At 36.6% G+C, this 23,959-nt stretch overlaps 1 protein-coding gene across 1 annotated transcript in view; it reads right to left on the reverse strand.

Moving 5' to 3' along the window:
- Nucleotides 1-23,959, reverse strand: part of CBLB (Cbl proto-oncogene B) — a 130,115-nt gene that overhangs the window by 35,444 nt on the left and 70,712 nt on the right. Inside the window, exons 5-10 of the mRNA XM_058825028.1 lie at nucleotides 15,056-15,212; nucleotides 11,080-11,201; nucleotides 8,772-8,909; nucleotides 7,150-7,237; nucleotides 4,690-4,821; nucleotides 774-977 (exon numbers count right to left, since the gene is read on the reverse strand). Coding sequence (XP_058681011.1) covers nucleotides 774-977; nucleotides 4,690-4,821; nucleotides 7,150-7,237; nucleotides 8,772-8,909; nucleotides 11,080-11,201; nucleotides 15,056-15,212 — 841 coding nt within the window. The remainder of the gene's footprint in view (nucleotides 1-773; nucleotides 978-4,689; nucleotides 4,822-7,149; nucleotides 7,238-8,771; nucleotides 8,910-11,079; nucleotides 11,202-15,055; nucleotides 15,213-23,959) is intronic.

The following is a 23,959-nucleotide window of genomic DNA, read 5'->3' on the forward strand; positions in this document are numbered from 1 at the left end:
TAGTATAAGGAAAAATCTAGTAAATGCTCTGTCAAAATCAGTGTCACATAGCCTCTGACAATATCTATTCCAGGCTAAAATAGAGTAGTAAAAACTATCACCATAAAATAAACTTCTGTCAATGATAGTGCTTATTTATCTGTAATAAAATCTCCTGCAAAAAAGATCTCAGAATTTAACACAGAGCCCTTTCAGCACAAAAAACATTCCAAAACACACAGTCACTATGGATAATCTCAAAAATACTCTTCCCAGTAAAGAGTACTTAATACTAAAAATTACAGAAAAAAAAATCATAGACAACTCACATGAAACTTAATAAAAGCTACTTGTGTGCAGTATGAATTAGGTCGAGTTCACTTTTATAAAGTAATAATACTGAAAATTGTTTTGAAATTCAACTTTAATCCTAAAACATTCTATGCATGTGTACACACATGTGCAGAAAACAAATGCATATAGGAAATTATTTGTTCTTTACAAATAAAAGCTCAGGGAATTGTCCATACAGCATAGTTTGGATGAGAGTTTCAGCTGGTGCAAACTCACGCTTTGCCCATTATAAACGAAGTTATCTTAGTTCACATCAGGTGAGAATCTGGAATTTTTTTTTTAATGCATTTGTATTGACACATTTTGTTTTTTCAAACCCAACAACTGTTAGTGAGGTGCTGTGAGCTAGAGCATGAAGTGCAACCTGTCCCTGTTTAAAGTTACAGGCATTTGTTTACAAATGTCTGGGTTTAGCTGCTGTGCAGAGTTTGAGAAGTTACCTTTCGGACCGAAGCCAAACGATTCATCATTAGAGACTCTTCTCTATCATCATCATCATCCAAGTCCAACATGGGCATACTGAAGCTATCCATAATACTGCAGCACCTGGAATTCTCATCCCTGGGATCAAAAGGATCCACAATGATTGGCTCAGTCCCTTTGATTTCACAGCGGCAGAAAGGGCAGCCTTGGCCATCTGATTCCTACAGTAAGACAAAAACGTAGATAAATTAAAAAAAAAAAAAAAGAAACAAAACCAGCAATAATTTTAAAAGTAGAACTTATACCTTTTACACAGAAACATCCTCAAGCAGTCTCTAAAAGCTTGTAAAGAAGGACTGGAGTAAACAGGAAACAGATTAACAAATATTTAACTACAGTAAATCTTAAAATGACTGCACATTTAAAGCTTTCTCTCTTCAATAGACTAAGCTTCACTTAAAAATGACTAATCAAAATGTAACTATTATCTCCACAAAGCACTAAATCAGTCTTAATATTACAGGTCAGGAAGTAACATGTTTTCTTTCAGGCATACATTTTGCTATTTCTTCAAGAGAAAGAAGGTGAGGTGTGTAGACAGAGATAATGCATTTTATTATATACCTTTTATATTAACCATAAAGTATTTCTTATTCATTTAATGTTAGGAAATGCAGGCAAGCTTTATGGCATGCAGCTCTTCTTGGAAAAAAACATATTCAGTCCATCACAGCTGCAGCATTGCCAGTATTCAGAGCATTTAAAGCTATAAACAGTTTTCTTCACATTTAGATAAAAAATCAGAACTTAACTACATTTTCAATAAATTATATAAAACATGCAATTATTTTCACATATTATCAGAAAAAAGAACTACTTGAATTTTAATTTTAAAGCAGTATGTGTTCAATAATTTTCAAGCAGCCATATTCAATTCCTTTTACTTATCTCAGAACTGTATTTTTTCTCATAAAAAATAAACAAAAAGCCTTGAGATCCAGATTATTAATGAGCAAAAATCAGAGAAATCTTTCAAGGACTTATAGAAATATTTCCATCAAGAAGCAAAACATAGATTTGAATTAAAAAAAAAAAAAAAACAAACAAAAAAACCCACCCACCACCAAACAAATAAAACCACAAACAAAACCACACCCAGGAGAACCATGAATCTTTGAAAGTTCAAGATAATTCAAAGAGAAATCAGAAATCACATGGTGTTGTATTTGCAATCAGGTAGACAGACAGCTAAAGAGATATGAACACCAAAATTTAATTCTAAAAAACCTACTTATACTGAAATATAACCAAGCAAGCACTGGCTTTTGATTTCTCAGATGCAAAAACAACATTAACTTTTTTCTAGCATTATTTTTATCTTGACACTTGGCAGTCTTACTAAACTGACAAATGATTTTACAGTTTTTGGATGAGCTATATCACAAGGTCAGATAAGCGTAAATTATTGTCTCCTGACATCACTTGCAGGATTAGCACTGGATTTTGATTTTGTATGGAAAGACACATCTACTCTACTTTCAGCACCATAAGTACACTAACTAGTCAACTTCAGTGCCTCAGAAAACATCTTCAAATTATATAGTCCTACTGAAGTAGTCACAGGCACGTGAACAGATGTCCTCCCTCACTCTACACAACTCCTTAGAGCTTCATTTTCTAAAAAAAAAAAACCCTTATCAATGAGGCACAGAGCTTTTAGTTTTCAAGGCTTCCTTGTACCTGTGTTCTGCACTAGCAGTTTCCATCCTTTCTTTGGAAAAGCCTTAGTAACCAAACACATTATCAGACTCATATTCAGCAGTATGACTGTATATATGAGATGTCTATATTAATACATACACCTGCCCATGCCCTCAGAAAGGTTATTTAGAACCTTATTATTAACCTGACAATACAGTCTATATGCCCATATGCTTTTAGAAAACATACACTTTTCAGACAATAGATTTCTGTGGTATAAAATGACATTTTACTTCTGTTGTGTAATGCATAAAGGAAACAAGTAAACCAAGTCTTATTTGAGAGACTGAGCCCCATAGAGGTGAACAGGTCAATCATCCTTAGTATTCTATGCAGATCAGATGCTGCTTACTCAGTTTTTTTCTGGTCAGTGAAAACATCTGTATTACATCTCTTGAGGGATGCTTAACGAGCCATTATGCTGCCAATTAACCCACCAGAAGCTCACAACAGCTGATGCTGTTACAGTGTAATACCTCTTCATTGCCTCACTAATTATACAAAAGTTGAATTTGTAATGAAGTCTGAAATGTACCTGACCAATTACAGCTGGTAGCTATGTTCTGATGAAACCTGGTGCATTCAAACATGTCAGTCTTCTGGGCCTAAAATGCCTTGCCATTGTCTTCCTGAATTCCTGTTCCATAGCCAAGTACTGGGGACCTCAGCTTCTCAAGTCTCCAGAAGCAGAGCACATCACTGCCCTAAGACTGCAACATGCTCCCACCACACCACCCAACAATTAGAAACACAACAACTACAGTCCTTCTGCTTAGCCCTGTCAGCTCAGCCAAAAAACAAATGAACAAGCAAACAAAACCAACAAAACTACACACCTCGGAATTTTTCAGAGTTTTTTAAGTCAGTGATTTATGTGGCCAGACCTCTAAGTCTGTCATTCAGAATGAAACCTGAAAGAACAGAGAAAGGGTACTCCTGAAATGAGAAACATTGTTCCAGCTCAGCAGCTGCTTAGTAGTGAAATAAATATCCTTTTGTGGTTATGCCTCTAATGGAATTTCCTATGAATTTCTGACCTATGGCCAATTTGAAAGATTTGTGTTTGGAACATCAAACTCAAATTTCACCAAGAACACAAAATTGGAAACTGAGAGTACTTCATTTTCAAGAAACCTTTATTGTTAATGGAAGAAAAACTCAAATTATACTTCTGATATATTGTGTTGGTTTGCCACTGAGGCTTTCTTAATTAGGTAGAAAATGTCCTAATTAGAAAAGGAAAATTATAGTACTTGAAGACATGCCACAAATGTAAGAGTGAAAACACATTGATGGAGGATGAACTAATTTAAAAACAGGTCCAAAATGGACTAGACTCAAGGATTCTTTTTACTCTTCTCACTACATTTGTAAGCAAAGACTGATTATTAAGTGTGGAACAAAGTCCTCTCTGAGAAGTGGATGAACCTTACTTGTCCCCATAAAATATAGATACGAAAGAAGGGGCAGGGATGAATGCACACTGTAAAGAGGAATGACCTCAGCTTTAAACATTGTTTTTTAGGTCAACTGCCCTGAACTAAGGGTGCCCATTCTCCCTTTTCCCACAGACTGGTGGATCCATGAACAAGATGGACAAAACCTACCAACCTGGGTCACCAGGAAATCTCAGTTTTTTTGGATGTTCTATAAATGACTTTGAGAGAAGGGAGTTTCCCCTCCATTCAATCTCTTAGTCCAACAACCATCTAAAGCCATCTAGGTGTTTCAGTGCTTTGCATGCTACTAATGTGAAACACAGGCATCCTAAAAGCTTAATTTTCCACAGGTCAATTCATGACCTCCACTACTGAGTGGATCCTTCTCTCACCAAAGACATCCCTTCTCCTTATAAAATGCTGTCTAGTCAGTTATCCATTCCCAGACTGAATTGGCACCAAATACCCAGCTTCTACTGTCTGAGTAGGTGCTGGACTCAGGAAATAGTTTCCACTCAGCAGCAGTCAGCAAATGGCCTTGGCAAGACTATGAGTCCAGACTGCAAAGACTCCTGGAGCTTTATTTTTCACAGAGTTCTGGTTTGAAAAATGAGGATGTTTATCATTTTAAATATATACATCCTTGCACATGGAAAAGTAAACATATACCACATTGTAAACACAAAGGTAACAGAAATCCATTCCCTCCCCACCAACTAAACTGTGACAGTACCTGCCAGGCTGTAAGACAAGAAGTGCACATAAGGTGTCCACAAGGCTCTATCTTCACGTCCTTGTCATTCTCTGCACAGATTTTACACAGCTGAAAAGTGGAACCCATTTCACAGTACAATTCATACTGCTCCTGTAATAAAAGAAAGTCAAACAATTATTTCTTTCCAATGATTTGTTCACAAAGAATATACTTCTCCAAATGCCCTGCTTTCCAATCTGCTTTACTAATTAATCAAGGAAGCTCTTGCTACTGATCTGTCTAAAAGCCACACTAAGGTTACTGAAACAGCTTACATTTTTGCTTCTTCCAAACTGTGATATACTACAATACATACCAAAATGTGTTAAAAATATCTGTGCCTATTAGATTTTGTACAGACTTGTTATATGTGGCTGCTATGCAAGGCACAAATCCTACTTTTCTTTGGTTGCAGATAAAAGGAAGGAAATGAACATATTAAGTGAAACATTAAGTGAAGAAAGGGAACAAAACTGGGATTTTAATTTCTAGGTATGAATTTAGGGGTAAGAAGATTATTGGATTGAAAATGGACAAGCAAGAGGGCTTTTTTACCTACAGGAAAGATGTTGTATAGCAGTTTGTTAAAGTACACAATCCTTGTAAAGGAAGTATGGAAAGAACACTCTGCAGGATAACTTGGCAACAGTCATGCACAGATTATTCAGTACTTCACATCCTTACGAGACTGACAGGAAGGTAGAACACCACCATTAGAAGGAATAAATAATAGACAAAACTCAAGTCCAGGACAGTGTTCTAGAAATAGTTATTGTTGGGTAACTGACAGTTAAATGCATTTGGATTGAAATAAGCTTTTTTAACCTTGAAAAACCAAATTTTGAAAGCCTAAAGTAAGTACAATCCAGATCATGGGAAAATAAGCAGCTACTGCTAAGTGAAGTGAGGGGACATGAGGCTAAGAAAAAGACAAAACAAAAGAGAGAACTTGTATCTGCAGCTGTAGTCAGTGTACTAAAGATGCTTATGGTGGAGCTCTAGCAAGGAATCCATCTGCAGCAATCTAGCCCTGCAGCCACCTTCATACCATCTCTTCATCATTCAGGGAGGTATACTGACAACTTTAAACCTCTTCAGTTATATATTATTTAAGGCAGACTCACATAATTCAGACTCTTTTGAATTACCATCAGAATTAGCTAATAATGTCCTCATAAATACATGTGCAGAAATAACTTGATTCATTCAGTGGATTCAAAATAAAATATGATTGGCTTGTGAAGAACAAGGTAGTCGATAACTATGTGCTGCTTCTTATTTCTTGGAGAAAAACTGAAGATATGGGCTGAAGCATTACTCTGCACTCCACAAATACCTGGTAAATCTCCATTACTCTTTCATTATTATCTTAAGACTGGAAGGAAAAGATGGATGTCCGAGAAGTGGAAGTATTCAGGTCGTCTCCAGGCAATTGTTTTTAGGAATTCTCTTACTTACAAAACAGATATATTTGTAACGCTATTTCTGATATTATCAGTAAAGAATAGCAAAGAATCATATATAATAGTAAAGAATACTTATTTTCTAAAATACTTCTGGAGTGGAATTCACATAGAGCACCCAGAAGTACAGAAGATTCAGCAGGTCATCCAGTTTGATTTGAAGAAACAGAAGACCATCTGGAACAGCAGCGCTTGTATCAAGGCTTTCTTTGAACATATCCCCAAGTCTTCCAGATGTTTTCATCAGGAAAAATGTTCTACACAGCATTCCTTAACCTTCTAGTGTTAATTTCAGCACCGTTTTTAATCAAGTATTTGTCTTGGGGCGTTACTTCCTACTACTTGACTATCAAATATCTGCAGAATTAATCACATCATCACTTAACAAGACTATAAACACAACTACATATTCTAATTTTCTGTGCAATTCTTTGCAAAGTGACTCTGTTGAGGCATTTACTTACTTACGCTGTTTTCCCTGATCTCTCTTTCAATTTGCACCATAGACAAAGAAGAAAGGAGATAACTGGATACCCTGGAACTGGTATTTTTTTGATGTATGAACTTTTCCTCCTGGACTTGCTAACCAACTATATCATTCCTATTCAGGCTTCAAAACTATTATTTGATCCTCATTTTGTTTCTGTATTCCCCTTTGTTATTAGCAAGGAAAAAACAAGCTACATAAATCTGTTACATAAATATCAGAAAAACCTTTAGTAGCTATTTGAAACACTTCTCACTTGGAAAAGGCTCACAATAAACAAAACATTCCAAGACATGCCATCTGCATCACCATGCACTCTACAGTTTAAAGGATTATTATCCTGTTCCTCCCCTAAGCCCTTCTATCAACAGCATATTTTCTCTCTGATGAACTTATTACTCACATTTTAATAAAAGCTTATTATTACTGCTAGATGAGATACTAAGGGAAGTGAAGATTACAAAGTAACTCAAAACTCTGCCAACATACCTGTGTGACTTTTATGTGATCGTGTGGTGTGGGCTCACATAATCCTGTCAAATCAGGATTATAACTTCGTCCATCAGGGAACAGATAGCTGCGTCACAAGAAGATTGTTATAAATATGCACATTTCTTTAGCTTTATTAGCTAAATCATACTTACAAAATTTCAAGGGGGTAGAATAAGTTACAGTAGGCATTAACTAAAATAAATCATCTTTCCATAGCCATCTATTTTATCTTTTGAGTGCAACTGAACTGCTACATGTTCATTTTGACACATGCTCAAGCATATTTATAAAAGCAGAGGAAAGATTTTGACATCACTTGGATAGCTACCACTAGCATGCATCTGAGCTTTGATTAGCAGATAACCTTCTAGAGGTAGCCCAAAAGAGTATTATTTCAGATCCATGTTTCACAGTGAACTCATCCTTCCTAGTGGTTTCCCACTGGGAACATCATGCTCAGGACTCTTTAGACTCTTTCAAGTAAAGCTGCAGAAAAGAAGGTAACACATTGTGTGTATCTGTATTTTGATATATATATAATATTATATATTTTACAATAATATATATGTACATATCTCTGTATATTATGACAAGAATCTACACTGAGAACTTCTGATGCACACTGGACATTAGGCAAGAACCACTGGGAACATTTCAATTGTGTGAGAAATTAACAACAGGTTAAATGATATTACAGCAACCCTAAGATGTTCTGTATTCAGGTTTATTTTACCTATAACTCAGAAAAGGTCATATATTTTTAAGTCACATTATGAAAAAGTTATAAGGTACAAAAACATCACTCAGCATAAAATATTCTCAGATCCAGCTTTTGTTTGCTTAGTTTTTGTCAGAGAGAAACACTACCAATATAAGTGTGTTTTTATTACAGGTATGAAGTCATCACACCTGAAAAAAAATACTAGACTGTGTAGGACTGAGAAAAATTACAAAACTGCAAAAGATTTATCAATCTTTTTTTTTCTTTTGGGGATTGATCAATTGCCTTTCCTTTTTCTTTCACATTATATATATTTATATTGGCTATACCAAAACATGTATTCCAGTGAAAAGATTCTGACACCAAATATTTTTCTGTTACTTCAGCCAACCTAGCAAAAATGTACTACTTCTCCCTACAAACTTACATTCCCTAATAATTATAAATCTTTTCAGTAAACTATTAGAATGTGGAAAATGTTCTGGCTGCACAATATATAAAAAAGCAATTACATAGCTTTCAAATAATTGTCCACATTTGGACACATGAGTAACTGGAAGTAGTAACTGTTCAATAAGCTTAAGTGCATTTGGGACTCTTGGGGGGCTGTGGGGGGAAGGAGGGATCAATGCAACAGCTGTCTCATTTTAATTTCTCAAGGAATTTATTTGCTACAAGATATGACTTTGGTTAACTTTCAGTAACCCTGGTTAATGGAACTAACTAGAAACAAACATTTTTTAAATGAATTAAATAAATGGTCCTTAAACTCTGAAAGAATGCTAAGCACCATATGCAGTTTCTCTGTTTTAAACATCTTTAACTACCCATATAAGCATATAGGGAACAAGCAGATGAGGATTTCACAGCCATGGTAGCTGTAAGAATTGGTACTTACAATCCTTCCCGGCTGCCATCGATCAAGGCTTGAAACAGAGGCTTATTGTGAGGTATGGTCTGCAGGATGTTCCCATCTCCAGTCACATAGCCAATGGCCCACTGGCCTAGGCGAGTGCAACTCAGTCTGAAAATGTAGCTTGATAAAAACAGGATGAATGAAAAGTCAGTGTGATTCAGAGTTCAGCAAAAGAAGTGAAGAGAGCCATTGTGGCCTCTGGTTCAGACACTGAATTAGGTCCCTGAACATTTAGGTAAGCTTCCCAATTCTGCCATGTTCTTTGTAGAATTTTAAATAAAATTGTCTCTTCTACACTGTCAGCTTCTCATGGGCAGAAATAAAATAAGAGTAGCTGCCTACCCCCTGCTTTTCATCTGCTTCTCTTTTAGTTCTCAGAGTGAAAGCTGCACATTCACCCTGAGCAGTTTCACTCAGACATGTCCATAAACCTCTTCAAGAGGACTATATGATATGATCCAGTCTCCACAGCTACAACAGACACCTTTTATGCATGTGCAGGCCCATCACCTGAACAAGTGGATGGAAAAATGTAAAGCCTCTTTAAGTGCAACAGAAACGGGAAAGATGAATGATAAAACCTACTCTACTAGAAAAAGGTATTTTCTTGTGAGCCTGTGTAGGTGAACAAAAGAAATACTACTTCTGTTTCAGAAAAATCAAATATTAACTACACAATTGGACTTAGATTTGAATATTTCTCTGTGTTACAGGTGATAGCTGAAAGTATACATAATGTAGACGGAGAGCACACACAATCAGAAAATAAGGAAGATTACAAGCAACAGGATTGGGCATGTATAGAGCTTCATGCTAAAAATTCTACTCCCTTTCATGTCAGACACCATTTCACATGCAAAAACCTCCCTGAGAAAAGCATCTCACAGTGAAAGACCACAAACTCAATTCTGTACTATAGAGCAGCTTTTCTTAATTACACATCAATATTTTATTTCATTCCAAACTAATTTGAGAAATCTAAGCCTCTCTGAAGTTTGTCAGAGCTCTTACAACCTTCAGTAGGGCCCACATAACACTGAAGTACTAACTATTAATCTGAACAGAATCTTGTAATCTGCAGGATGTTTTAGTCAGATCAAAGAAGAAATTTCACTTCATATCCCCTCTTTCCCATTCCAGCATTTCACCTAAGCAACTCAGAAAGTATGCAGTATGATATGCAATAGAAAGCAACCTTAAAACTGTCTATTTACAAGGAACATAAAAGCTACATGGGCTAATTTTTCTATCACAGCATCAGGATCAATAACAGAGAAAATACTAAATGTATCAAATGCTTTCAAAACCAACCTATTGGACTTATGTAGTAGTGTCCATGAGTATCAAGCTAAAAATCAGCAGTTTTCTCTTAGAATCACAGGATTTTTGTACGCATGGACTTGACTACTAGGGTAACTTAAGATACAGTATACTATTTGCTGAAAATTGAAAGAAACCAAGTACAGAATGTGGGTATAATTGTTGGTAGACTTCATTAACGAGTTTCAAAGCAATGCACTTTAACTATGTGCTTCTGCAGAAGCTTCAACAAGGAGAATTAGGGAAAGGCTTCATAATTGTAAGATAAAACTTGCAAAATAAATGATAAGTAATATAGGATTAAATCCATTATTGATTTTATTTTTCTGCCAAGTGAAGAAAAAAACCCCAGGACAACAGTGACATAGTGGTAAAAGCTCAGTTTAACTAATTTACTATGCACAGCACCACATCAAAAGTATTTAAAAACTCTACATGTCATGATCTTGAATCTGACTGATTGCTTTTCTAGGGGAAGAGTTTATGATATAGAATGATACAGGCAAAGGAAAAAGAAAGATATGAAACACAAAAGGAACACAAAAGCACAGATTAAATTTATAGCTTGAATGTTACCATGAAAGATGTTAAGATGATTTTTGCTTTACTATTAAGCAAAAATTCAATGTCAATTTTGAAAATCAAATTATATTTTGAAATATGCTTTTCAAGAATGCATTGCTGGTTTTACCTGATTCAGAAGAAGAAAGAAAAAGCAATTTATTTTCAATTTATTTCTGTTTATTTTTACATATTTAAACTTCAGTGTGCTAATACGATATTTTTTTGCTTCGCTTCTTCAGTGCGCCCGTGGGTGTTAAATAAAATGCAAAAATATGCAAAATAGAATGCAAAAAAAAAAAATAGAAGGATGCAAAAAATGCAAAATAGAAGGATGAACCCAGCATAATTATGTAGGGTCTGAGACAGCAAGTTTATTTGGAAAACAATACGCAGTGAAACCTCTCACCTCCCAGGTTTAGTGCTGTATTTCTGCAGCCTTGCTTTCACTTCATCGTACGTCAGGAATGCCATATATCCAGGATGTGTCACAGCTAAGAAGTTCCAATTCCTTAAGATTGAGCCCCATGGCTACAAAGAGAAGACAAACAAGTAAAGGGAGTAAGCCAGGATAGTTCCGTATTTCTAATAAAACTCAAGTCTGTGAGTCAGAAACACCTGAAGTGTTTTAGCTTCAGTTGAAAAATACACACTTTTGCTTTGGGTCTGAATGGTACAAAGGACTGTCCTATATACCCAACTTTGCTACAAGTGCTCCTTCAAAAGAATTATTCCAAGAACACCAAGCACAACTTTTTGGATAGAGATTTTGAAGACCCTGAATTTAAGAGACCTTCTATTCATAGATACATAAAATATTAAACATCATCTTGAGTTAGAACCTGTAAAGTATGACTCCATGATGGTTTAATAAAAACACAATTAAGCCTGAAACATCTTGAAGCACTTTGATAGTTAATGATAAGTAAAATGAATCTAAATAAAGCTAAAAAATTAATCATAATAAAGCTGCTAATTTGAGCTGTCATTCCTTTTTTATTCTCTACTTCTTGATTTCTTCAGTCACCATAATGGCATTAAAGCCAGAAAACAAAACAAATACTGATACTTCACCTGAATATTTGCTAACCTGAATGCAAAAGCTTCAGAAAACTCAGTGAAACATGCCTGATATGCTATCACTTCAAAGAATATGGAATAGTCCATTACTGTAAATGCAAAATGATTTTTTAAAGTAGTGGATTAATACAGATATATAAATGTCCATTGCCAGCATTTGGGAAGTCAATAAACTGACTCTGAATGGTTTGCAGATTTTAAATCTATTTCTCAGAAGATCAAGGCAGGTGAAGTTAAGTGACACAAGACAAGAGGCTTGTGTTATTATGTGCCCTGCAAATTCCCTTTAAAAGAACTTCTAAGGGCTAATCAGGCAGAGATGAAATGCTCTCATGAAATGAGTGTGACGTGCTTGAGCAGATTATCCTAACAGTTCTGCTTGAGAGTGTTACATTTCCCAGGCAAACCCTTGCCACTACCTAAACACAGATGAATACCTGTTTATTTCAAAATTACTACCTCATCAAGTTGTACACATGGAATAGAAGACAGGTTTCAGCACAGAGGCCATAAGAAACCTGAAGTGTTTAAATTTCTCCAAAAGCAAGGAGGTAAAAAAAATAATTCCAGTCCTAGATTCAACATTGCATCCTGCCAGCTCCTTTAACAAATTCAACAAGGCCAAGTGCAAGGTCCTGCACAGGGATTGGGCAATCCCAAGCACAAGTGCAGGCTGAGTGGAGAATGGATTGAGAGCAGCCCTGATGAGCAGGACTTGGCTGAGCTGCTGGATGAGAGGCTGGGCACAACCCAGCAAGGTGCACTCCCAGCTCAGAAAGCCAGGGCCGTCCTGGGCTGCACCCAAAGCAGTGTGGCCAGCAGGGCAAGGGAGGGGATTCTCCATCTCCTCAACTCTCATGAGACCCCCCCATCCTCAAACAACTTCATCCAGCTCTTTGCCCTCAGCTCAGGAAGGACATGGACCTGCTGGAGCAAGTCCAGAGGAGGGACTGCAGGATGATCAGGTGGATGGAGCACCTTACCTATAAAGACAGGCTGAGAGAGTTGGGACTAGTAAGCCTGGAGAAGAGAAGGCTCTGGGGAAACCTGGAGCAGCATCCCAGTACCTAAGGGGGTCTACAGGAGAGCTGGAGAGGGACTTTACAAGGCTTGGAGTGATAGGACAAGGGGGAATGGTTTTGAACTGAAAGCCTATAGGTTTAGACTGGATATTGGGAAGAAATTCTTCAGTCTAAGTGTAATGAAGGCACTGCAACAGGTTGCCCAGGGAAGCTGATCCAGAACATTTCAGCTAGAGAAGCTCTGAGCAACCTGGTCTAGTGGAAGTGCATCCTTACCCATGGCAGGGGGGTTGGAATGGGATAATCTTTAAGGGTCTCTTCCAACCCAAACCATTCAAAGGCAAGACTCCATAGCTTGCCTTATGAGCAGAGTCATACCAGAGCAGAAGTGCTAAATGGGACAAGATTTGCTCCCTTTCTCTTCAGTGGAAGTGTTTTCACACCAAAGGACATGTTATAGTAACAGATTGAAGTTCCTCAGAGCAGGAGCTGTTCTGCTGTGCTAAGCTTCTCTCTGGTCAGGGAACACAGCACTTAAAGCTGCGCATACATACAATGGAGAGGCAGGGGGAGCAACTTCACTTTCACAGGATCTCCATATAGCTGAGTCGTGCTTTCTTCTGTGAATAAACACCATTACAAATACAGCTTTTCTGTAACATAACCCACAGTTGGCAAAACAGTATTTTGATTACTTAATTGGGATTTTCTCTCAGTGGGTGTATGCACACATAGTTACAGAAGCTGTTTAAAAACTAGAGAAGTAAAATGTAACCTCCTGGGAGTTCTCAGACCAAGTTCAGTGCAAGTTCAGTTGAAGAGTTACACAGCTTTTACACCTAATCTCTCTGGCAAGACATATCTCTCTGCTTCTTTGCTGAATTAAAAGTTAACCCTTACCAGTCATCTCTCTTTACATGTATCAATACTGCTGATCCCCTTCTTCTAGCACAAGGCACAGAAATGAATCAAACCAGCAGTGGCCTCACAAAGAAAGTAAGTGACCAATATTTGTGGTTCAGTTAAAAAGAGATTACTGGCACCATTAATATTTGCAACTGTGACAATGTTTTGACTCAGAATGGAGAAGAGATAATGAAAATCAAAACTATATATACTAAAATCATTAATCGCCTCCTGCCAGATTTTACTATTAACTTCATAATGGCACCCTTTCCCATAACAGCAAAACTAGGACATCTAAGCAACAATTAGCACAGGGCAATGTGGAAAACAGAACAAACATCAACCCAGGGTTTGATGCAAAGTTGATATTTTGAACATATCTCCATCTGGCTAAAGAATAATCATATATGCTTGTAGGTTGGAAAAAGACCTTAAAGATCATCGAGTCCAACTGTTAACCCAGCACTGCCAAGTCTCCCACTAAATCATGTCCCCAAATGCTTGATAATCCTTTCAGTGAAGACACTTTTCCTAATATCCAATCTAAACCTTCCTTAGTGCAACTTGTGGTTCTGTACTAGTTTACCACTGTTCACGGTAAAGAAAATAAATTATCAAATAAATGTCTGTATATCTCAATCATTTCTATATAAAAAAGAAATATGCAAAGTGATAAATTTCAGAAACAGCACACCTAATATGCATGCAAACCACTACAGTCTTCTATATTAACTAAAATACCTGAAGTATATTCTGTAGAAGAGACATGAGGTTAAAATAGACACATATCATACATAAAAAGCTTATTTCAGATAAATAGTAATACAATTAATGCTATTCCCAGATATAGTTCCTTGTTGTAAATAAGCATTAATAGTAAAAATATTGTTCATAAAAAAAACCCAGTTAGGCCTACATTTAGCCTAAAAGAAAGTAATATGTAACTGTCCTTATGAGTTTGCAGAAACATATATGCAGAATATATATGTATATATAAACATATATATATATATATAAACATATATGTAGAATATATATGTAGGTACAAATGCACAACAAAAAACACAACTAAAACTCTGATTATCAGGAGGTCTACATTTCTAGGAATGTATTTAAAAATAGTGAAAAATAAGTAAGTAGCAAACAGCTATTGTAATAACACTAGATGTATGCAGAAATGAAGCAGGTGTTGCTGGATGCTTTCAGTTTTTCAGATGTGTGTGTTGCTGCCTCTAACACCTCTGAAGGACTAGAAGAAATGCACAATTTATTTGTAAACCGCACTGGTTTAGTTCTTTCAGTTTTTTTTTTTTTTAAATCTGCTTCCTTGCCTCAGGGCACTAAGCTTCTGAAATTCACACAATTTTCAAATCTTACCTGAAATAATCTAGTGAAGATATCAAATTCAAAAATTGAAATGTAGTCATTGCAGGTCAAGTCAATAGTAGATTTAAGAGCCATTGCTTCCAAACCAGAGCTAATCTGATGAACTTCATGAAGGCACTGCCTGAACACCTTCCATGGCACTATAGTTCTGTTAAATAGGTAGAAAGAATAAATTCAATGAAATAACATATTTAAGACTTGATACCTAATTTAGTCATCAAAACTGAACTTTTAAAGGAGCGAACTGTAACATTAATTTGGTTTCTCTACAGAAGAAAAAACCGCCTACAAATTAAGTTTTCTGAAAGCAGCCTAAGCAAATACACGAATGGCTTACCTTCCTTTAAACACAGCTGAATGTCATTTATTTCAAATGATAAATATTCAAGCTTCTTTAGGAGTACCACAAAAAGAATGGTGCAGAAACCAAAATACCCTACCAAGCAGGTGTTGCAAACAATCTCATATCCTTTCAGAGATAATGTAAAGGACCTATTCTATGCTTGTAAAAGAAATCCTTTCTTCACAGCCTCCCTTACCAGAATGATAAGCATCAATTTAATATCTACAATTATGTGATTTTTGCTATAGCTAAAGCTCTTGAGCAGTGGTCAAGTAACATGATGGCAATCAAGCAGATACCACTAAAAGTGGTCCAAGCCCTGTCATAAACCATGACAGTTACATTAACTTTAATAGACAGGAAATTAGAATTATCCTTCCTAACACAGAAAGCCATGTTCTGTCAGATTCAGTTTCTATTTGCACAGTTGAAGATAATGCAGGTTAGTTATTTTACCAGCCAAGTACTTGTATTTGGAAACTGTCATGAGGTTGATCACTTTAATGTGCTCTATCTTATCACTCTCAATAACAGCAATTCTTCATGTGTCATTAGGGTCAAATCAAAATTTTGCCAAGCCTTAACAACTCTTAAAAATGTTCTGCCACACATTGAGATCAGATTATATGATATTTTAAAAACATTTTCATTAACCAAAATATAATCAATGCATAATTATTCAGGACAAGATCTCACACATTCACAGTAATATTTTGTTAATAACTGCTAAATCAACAAAAGACACAGGCCTCACAAACTCAGTAATATTTCCTGTAATTTTTATTAGTTCAAACTGCCTTAGTTTTTCTAAGTATTTTCTCATGCAGAAATATAAATTATTTAGTATGATGGGGAGAAACCAACTGCATTATGTTTGTCCTGTGTAACAAATACTATGCAGTTATCCTAAATTAAAACAAGAAGTAATTTTAAGTATAACTAAACATACAGTCCTGTATTTCTATTGCATAAGATATTCACTGCATTTCTAAGTGCAAAGAAATCCATTTGTTACATGCAGGCTTGTATTGAGAAAGTCATAAATGACAAAATGAGAAGTTTAATAGATCTCAGCAGATACTTTCATCTGTATATGAAAAACAGGAAACCACAAAGAGCTGAAGAGAGATACCACATCAGATGCCATTTATGAAAGAACGCTGATCAAATTTTCATTAGGGTAAAGGGAGAATAAAACATTGCATTAAATTCAGACCAAAAAAATAGAAAAGTCAGTGCTTTTGTGGTGATAAAGTTGTCTTAGATCAAGCATCTACTGCTTATTTAGCTCCTGTAACCCATGGCTCCAAAATGTTTTCTGATGCTCTTTATATGGTTACAGCACTGGGATCACGCTGAAATGGGGTTAGAAAAGTTTCAGGGTTGGCTGTGGGTTTTGTGAGCTTTTTGTTTGATTGTAATTTGTAAGGGTTTTCTTTGCAGGGAGGTATTAATTTTATTGCTTTGAGTTTTTTTAAAGGTTAAGACAATAACCCTAAAACAAAAAAACAGTAGAGCATTTATCAGATATGATCACAGCCGTACTACATACACCTTAACAACTGGTTTTTCATGCCTTGCATAAGACAGTTTCCTAGATGCAATTAATAAGTAGGATCTTTGGCTATCTATTCACCAACACCTTGCACCCCCAAAACTCCACCAGCAATACAGAAAACAAGAGGCTTCAGGAGAGTATCTTTCTAGGGCTCTGTTGGCTAGTACTTTGGCTAAGACAGAAACCAGATGCTGGAAAATGAGTGATTAGCTAATGAAATAACATCTAAAGTTATTTTTTGGGATTTCTCCAAGAACAAGTGCTTGGAATAGTGGTGGCCCAAATTTAAAATACACTAAATTCAGCAAGTCTTTTTTTCTCTGCAGTTTTGTGGGATAGGTCTTTTATATTCTGCTTTCTTTAAATAAAGGTGTGAATTGGTTGTTGAAACCTGTTAACTCCTTTTTCTCAGCAGCTATTTTATAGAGTTATCATTCCTAAATACTTTGAAAGAGCACCAGGGATTATTTCTCCCCCAGTGTCTCTCTCCAGTTCACCCACACACATGCTGAGCTCTTTGAGACCTTGCAGACAGCACACACCCACTAAATGCAGGTGTTCCTGTCCTCCCCTCCTGCATCACTGAAACCCGGTGACCTTTCAGGCACCCTGAGAAACACATCCTCTGGCACAGATCTGGGAAGGGTCACAGGCATGGAAGGAGCTTTCAGAGATGGCTGGCAAGTTGAGTTTCTGTCTGAATTAACATTTCACTGGTCTTGCTCTCTTGTGTTTTAGGGGATATACAGCCTTAGAAGGCACCTGTTCATGACTGAGTCTAAAGAGTTATTTTAATTTGGGTTTTTTTTGGTTGGTGGCAGAGGCAGTGCAAGGGGAAAGAGAACAGGATCAAGGTTGAGATTGGGACTGTGCTAGTTAATAGCATGTTTAGATTGTTATTTAAATATATACATATGTTTACATGTATAAAATACCTGTCCTTATAGAAAGAAAAAAATAAAATCCTGTTTGCAATGAAAACCACTGCCTGCCACATTCAGCTCCTGAATCACAGAAGGAATCTCCTACAAATATTTTCAGGGATCTTTGTAGTATTTGTTGCATCATGTCCTAATGATACCTTGTGCTTGGGGCTGGCAGATATTCTCCACATGCCTCATGCTATTAGGCTGAACCTGTGGACACTTGTCTAGGAGATGAGTCAGCTCTGCTTCAGTCCATCAGAAAGATGTGATTTGACATCCTGCTAACATTAGTTGTGTACAGAATTAGGCTGAGGAAGTGCAGGTCTCAGTATTTCAGGTATTTAATTGTAGTTACATCAGCTGTCCCTTGTAGAAGAAGTGCCCAGGACTGACTCCAGCTGAGACAATATTCTGGGGAGTCTCTCGCAGGAGAGGATGGTACTAAACAGTGACTGTACTTCCCTCAAAGGTTTGATGCCCAAATTTTACAGCACTACTGCATATGCACACATTACAAACAGATATACCCAGAGCTTTGGTAACCATTTCTCTTTTTATAATACAATTTGAGGAAAAGAAAAATCAGACTAAATTACACGTACACACTGTTACCGTGCTCCACGTTAATTTATTGCAACCCTCTATCAGTTCAAAAATCTTCAGAGAGATAATTTTAGAAGGAAACAAAAATATGAAGAAAGCCACAGTGTACATGATGTAGAGCAGTAAAAGAACATAGAAGGACCTTTTCCAAGGAAATCCAAATCTCTACCTGCCAATCTTTTAGGAAACGATTTATACATAACATGTCCTTGTACTACCTTTCCTCATCATTAGAGTAGAAGCAAGCCCATGCCAATTCAAGGAAAGAAAAGAAAATATAACAAATGATCCTGAAAATTATTTCCTTAAGAGGCTTTCTGTGCATCTCTTAAACCAACTAAACTATCTGGATCTTGGTATTTACCCTGGGATTGTTTTCTTAGAGTCCTGTCAAAAACCATAAAATAAGCCATTTCTCCTTTCAAAAACACTACAAAAAGCCATTTCTCCACATGCCTCTCTAAATGACACTATTTCTCTCTCTTTCTTCTGCAATAGTGCATCTAGCAAATATATTTGAAAAAACAATGAATTCTAAAGTGTTCTAACTGAAACATAAGATTTAAAAACACTGTTATATAGGATGGTATCTATTTACTATTGTTGGCATACATCAAAGCAAAGTATGACTCTATAATCTCAAATACAGTGTTTTAAACACCACCCACACAACTTCCATATGCTTAAAGGAAAAGGATTAGTGTCTAGCATGTGATTTTCAAGCAATTTAGCAGAGGAATTTAGGTCCTCTCTTCACTCCTGCCCTGATCATGTGTACATGGGATTTTCTTAAACTCCCCAAATGTTAACAACATTTTTAAAAAGAAAAGACATTAAAATAAACCTGGAGATGAAGCATATCTTTCCCAAGCATGAAGAGTACAGCACTTGTGTAAACTGCAAAGATACAGCTATCCTGGAATGTCAAGTGACACTGCTTCCATTTGAACCAGAGCAGACCACAAGAATGTCTAGAGAGGTAAACACGTACCTGTATAACTTACACTTACAGTGAACATTTTTGTCTGCAAGCAACTCTCTCAAATGCTGCCAAAAAATGCACCATGAAAAGGCCATTACTGTTTCCAGAGCAATCTCAAAAATATTCAAGCAAATACTGACCCAGATAGAAACAACATTCTTTGTAAGTCTGCAGTGAGCAATGTGGATTTTGACTTATGACCACTGAAAAGAGCATTTTCTTAAAACTGCTGCTTCAGTTTTAAGTGAGAGGCCATGTTTCCACTGCTTCTGAACTGCAAAGCAAATAATTGACACACAGAAGGCTTGAGAAGTTGAGTCCTAAGGGTAAAAAGGAATTCTGCCATATCATGCCAGTACAATTGCTAAATAGTGACATCATTCTTAACAAATACAGATGAATCTAATGAGAACAGAGAAGGTAAAAGAGAGAAAATCAGCCTTACGAAATGGAGAAAATATACCACCTAAAAATAGCCACTTCCAAAGCTGTGCAACTGGACATTGCTAGAGAGACAGCAAGTTCCTCAAGACATACAGGAACTCTGTATTCCCCAAGTGTCCCCAAAGGGATACACTTCTCTGTATTTTCAATTCTGATTTCTAACCACAAACCCAAAGCACACTCATGCTTTTGCACGTTCTTTGATAATTAAAATGTTGCCTCTTCTGCCTATCCATGGAGAATGTGTTCTGTCTCACAATCTCGTGTGCCAAGGATCAGAACTTTCTTTTATCTTTTCTACATGACATTTTACCTTATTCTTAGTTACCCAGGACAGCTGTGAAGACTGCTCTTTTCCATTTTCTAATCCTGTCTTGCAACTTTCTACTGGCTTACACTTCTTTATAACATTACCTGTTGTCTTATTTAAACTTTTTCATCTTGGCATTTGTAAGAAAGAGGTCTAGAAAGATTCCTGTCTCCAGAGCACCCAGAGAAGAGTGCCTTTTGTTTCTAGCTCAAGTTTAAACAAGTTTATCAATGAGGCTGTGCTACTGTTCAGCCGTGGAAGGAAGGACAGCCCAAAAGCTCCGTTTCTGTTCCTCTCCTCCTCTTTAAAAGTTCCTGTTGCTAGAACACCTATCTTGACAGTGATGAAGGCGATGGCATTTGTATCACTGCCTCTTCTGCTTTCATCTCTGTCTTTGGCTTCCCTTTACACTTCAGTTCATACTCAGATTTGAAGCTCTTTGGGCCAGGACCAATTCTTCAGTCTGTATTTTTACACTGTTTAGGCAGTAATGGGGCTCTTGGGCACTATCAGCAGCAAGAACAAAAAATCAAGTAATAAATTAAGGGGGTTAACAAGGTGTGAAAACTTAGCTTATCTGAGGTCTCTTGATCTTGAAAACATTTAGCTGTCAGATAAGTTGTGCATTGTGGTCTGCCTGTTTTACTGCTTCTTCTGTGAACCCAAACCACTGAGGCTGTGTCTGCTCGATCCTGAGCCAAAAAGCACTGACCACAGCAGAACCACAGCTACTCAAAGTTTAGAATATCAATTTGAAATGCACTATTTAACTGCTATAGAGAAATCAATAGCCGCATTTTTTCATAAATTAAAAAAAAAAAAAAAAACATGTCAGTGTTCATCTGGAAAAAAGTATAGGAACATTAAAGTAGTTATGTCTTTGATTCCAACAGTGAAAGAATTTCTGTTTCCTCAGCAGGGAAATCAATTTACCTGAAAACGATACCAAAAATGCTTTAACATTTTAAAAGTTCCATAATAAAGAATAAAAAGCTTAAAAGTTAAATAAATGGCAGAACTATGGAAAAAATTAAAATCTAAGAGTATTGACATTTTGCTGCTGATTCATTCTGCAACATGAAGACAGCCACAAATCACAAATTTGTGTAACAAATTTTAATAGCTATCAAGCCCTGCATGACTTCTGTAGTTTTCAAATTCAGAAGCTGAAAGATCTGTTAGGTCATCTTGCCTACTCTCCTCAGCTCAGGCTTGCTCCCTGTGGCATTTTGCATATTTCTACCCAGAAAAAAACCAACAAACAACTGTAGAAGATGTAAGGTGCTATTAAAACGAGTGAGAAATCAAGAGAAATTCTCATCAAGCATTATGTAGTAATAAAATGTTGGTAATGAAGATGCTATCAGATTTTGTTTTATATGCATACTTACAACCCACTGGGGGGGTTACTGAAGTATCTGTAAACAGATATAACTACTGATTACATGCCTTACAATTTCACAGTTGCACTGAACATTACTGCTTAGCCATACATGTAACTAGCACTTGCTTCAGCACAACTATAATGGTGAACCAGGGGTGAAGATTCACTCCACTGAAACCACTTGCTCCAATCATTGTACTCCAGCAATCACTACAAATTCAAAAAAAATCACATCTTCTCAACTTCACCACTTTCCTGCTTTTGACATTATCAAGTTCTTTCTGCTATAGATAAAGCTTGTGCCGATTTATTTCTTAGTTCTCTTTCAGTCAGCTCCTTCTTATGCTTTGAGAGGCTCTCTTTTTCCACATAGCCTGTGAAAATGCCAGAGAAAACCTATTCCAGGTATTCAGCCTTTGGAATGTTCTTTCTCATTCCTGATTTTTGTTTTCAGAAAGCAAATCCAAACAGTCTATTCCCCATCTCCCTCATATCTTTTTTCAGTCAGCTTCCTTGACAAAATCCAAACACCAAAACAATCCTGGGCCTTCTATTCAATACTGCTGACCCCCTCACCTACCCCCTCATTTGGATACATGTTTTACTTCATCCTTGCAGAGAAATCAATACCTCCACTTTTTCCTTCTTCATTAGCTTCTCCTTCCACCCAGACAATCAAAATCTCATTATCTCCCACCTTGATTTATCAATCCTCCCTATACACTCCTAAACCCCACACTGTGTCTCCAGATTCCTTCCAAACATCCTAAAGCTTCCAAGGTCTCCTGTTTTTCTCTGAAATGTGCAATACTGGAAAAACCTCACAATTGTAAAGGCTCTGACTGTGTGCTCCTTTTACACTTTCTGCCTGTGTGAGGGCTGATGATTTCCATTATTGATATATCTGCTGCTCTCACAAAGCATTCTCTCCCAGATGAGCTTCTCCAGCTGCTGGCATTGTCTAGAAGTTTTTTAGGGGTGTACCATAAAAGTGAAAGCTGAGAAGGTACTCAAAGGCCAAGAATATGTGGTTATCTCAGCACTTTGCTCTGAGGGATCCATTCAAATTGCTTGCTGAGTTCTACACTCAGTGTACACACAGTGTACACACTGTACACTCAGTTCTACACACAGTGTTTTCAACAGAAATACAAAGAGCAGCTAGATGTATGATCCAAAGAGCCCAGCCATTTATTTTGCTCGTGAGTTTGAAGCCACACGAATTTACACTTGACTAGCTCTAAACACAAAAAGAAGGACAGCAGACTATGACACTTACTAGTAACAGGATAAATAAACTTAGTTGCAGCTGCACAGTTTTGCAGCAAGTGCTGACAGACAAACGTAACCAACAAAATTAAGAGTTCCCCATTCACTGGAAAAGAGCAGAAAAAAACAACAATCGTCCTTTTTTTTTCCTTTTTTTTTTTTTTTTTAAAGTAAAGTACAAACTAAACTCATGAAAACTGTACATATTGTATTTCAGTCTTCAGCAAAGTGCAACATGTTCCTTTTTGTACTTTTACAGAAGTGTAGGTCACATTACAAAAACTGAAAGCCAAACAGTCAACTTAAAAATATAAATTACTATTGGTAAAATTAAAAATTAAAAAAAATTCAGAAAGAAATTAATGCAAAAAGCTCATTTGATAAAAAAAGCATTCAATTCACTATATTTAGAAACAAGAAGGTTTTTATGATAATACTATGTTGAAAAAATAATTAATTAATCTAATACCTCAAATTCCCTCCTTCCAATGAGATCAAACTGCAATAGAAATATTTTTTGTACTACAGTTTACCATCAGAAGCCAAGACCCAGCACAACTTTTTATTTGTGCTCTGATCTTGAGCAGCATTAGTCAGTAACCCAAAGAAAGGGTTCAGAAACAAGTGAGGGGTCCAGGCTTGCCCTGTAAACAGAGCTTTGGCCAGGGAACACACAATCAAGTTCCTCCCTGCACTGCCTAAGTAGACTTGGGGGTCAGAAAGTCCCAGGGGCCTACCTTTAGGTTAGAGAAAGGTATTCTGAGTCATTTGCAAAACCTTTATGCAGGCTTTGCTTTTAGGGAACTGATACCAGCATATTTGCAAACTAAAGTGTCACAACAGGTCCATTGTAAAGGATGTGGCTTGCAGATGTATCTGGCATATATTTCTAAAAGGATTAGAAAATAATTAATGTTTTAAAAGCTTCAGGCATTCTGTTTAACAGAGATTAAGCATAATGCCAAATAAACTCTTTTCTTATCTGTCTGTTTGACATATATGCTGTTACATGTTTTATAGTTACTTAAGCCCAGTTAGCTAAACCTGAGGTAATGGCAAGGCTGCCAAGCACAGAT

The sequence above is a fragment of the Ammospiza caudacuta genome, chromosome 2 (assembly GCF_027887145.1).
Source record: "Ammospiza caudacuta isolate bAmmCau1 chromosome 2, bAmmCau1.pri, whole genome shotgun sequence".
In the NCBI taxonomy this organism is placed as follows: domain Eukaryota; kingdom Metazoa; phylum Chordata; class Aves; order Passeriformes; family Passerellidae; genus Ammospiza; species Ammospiza caudacuta.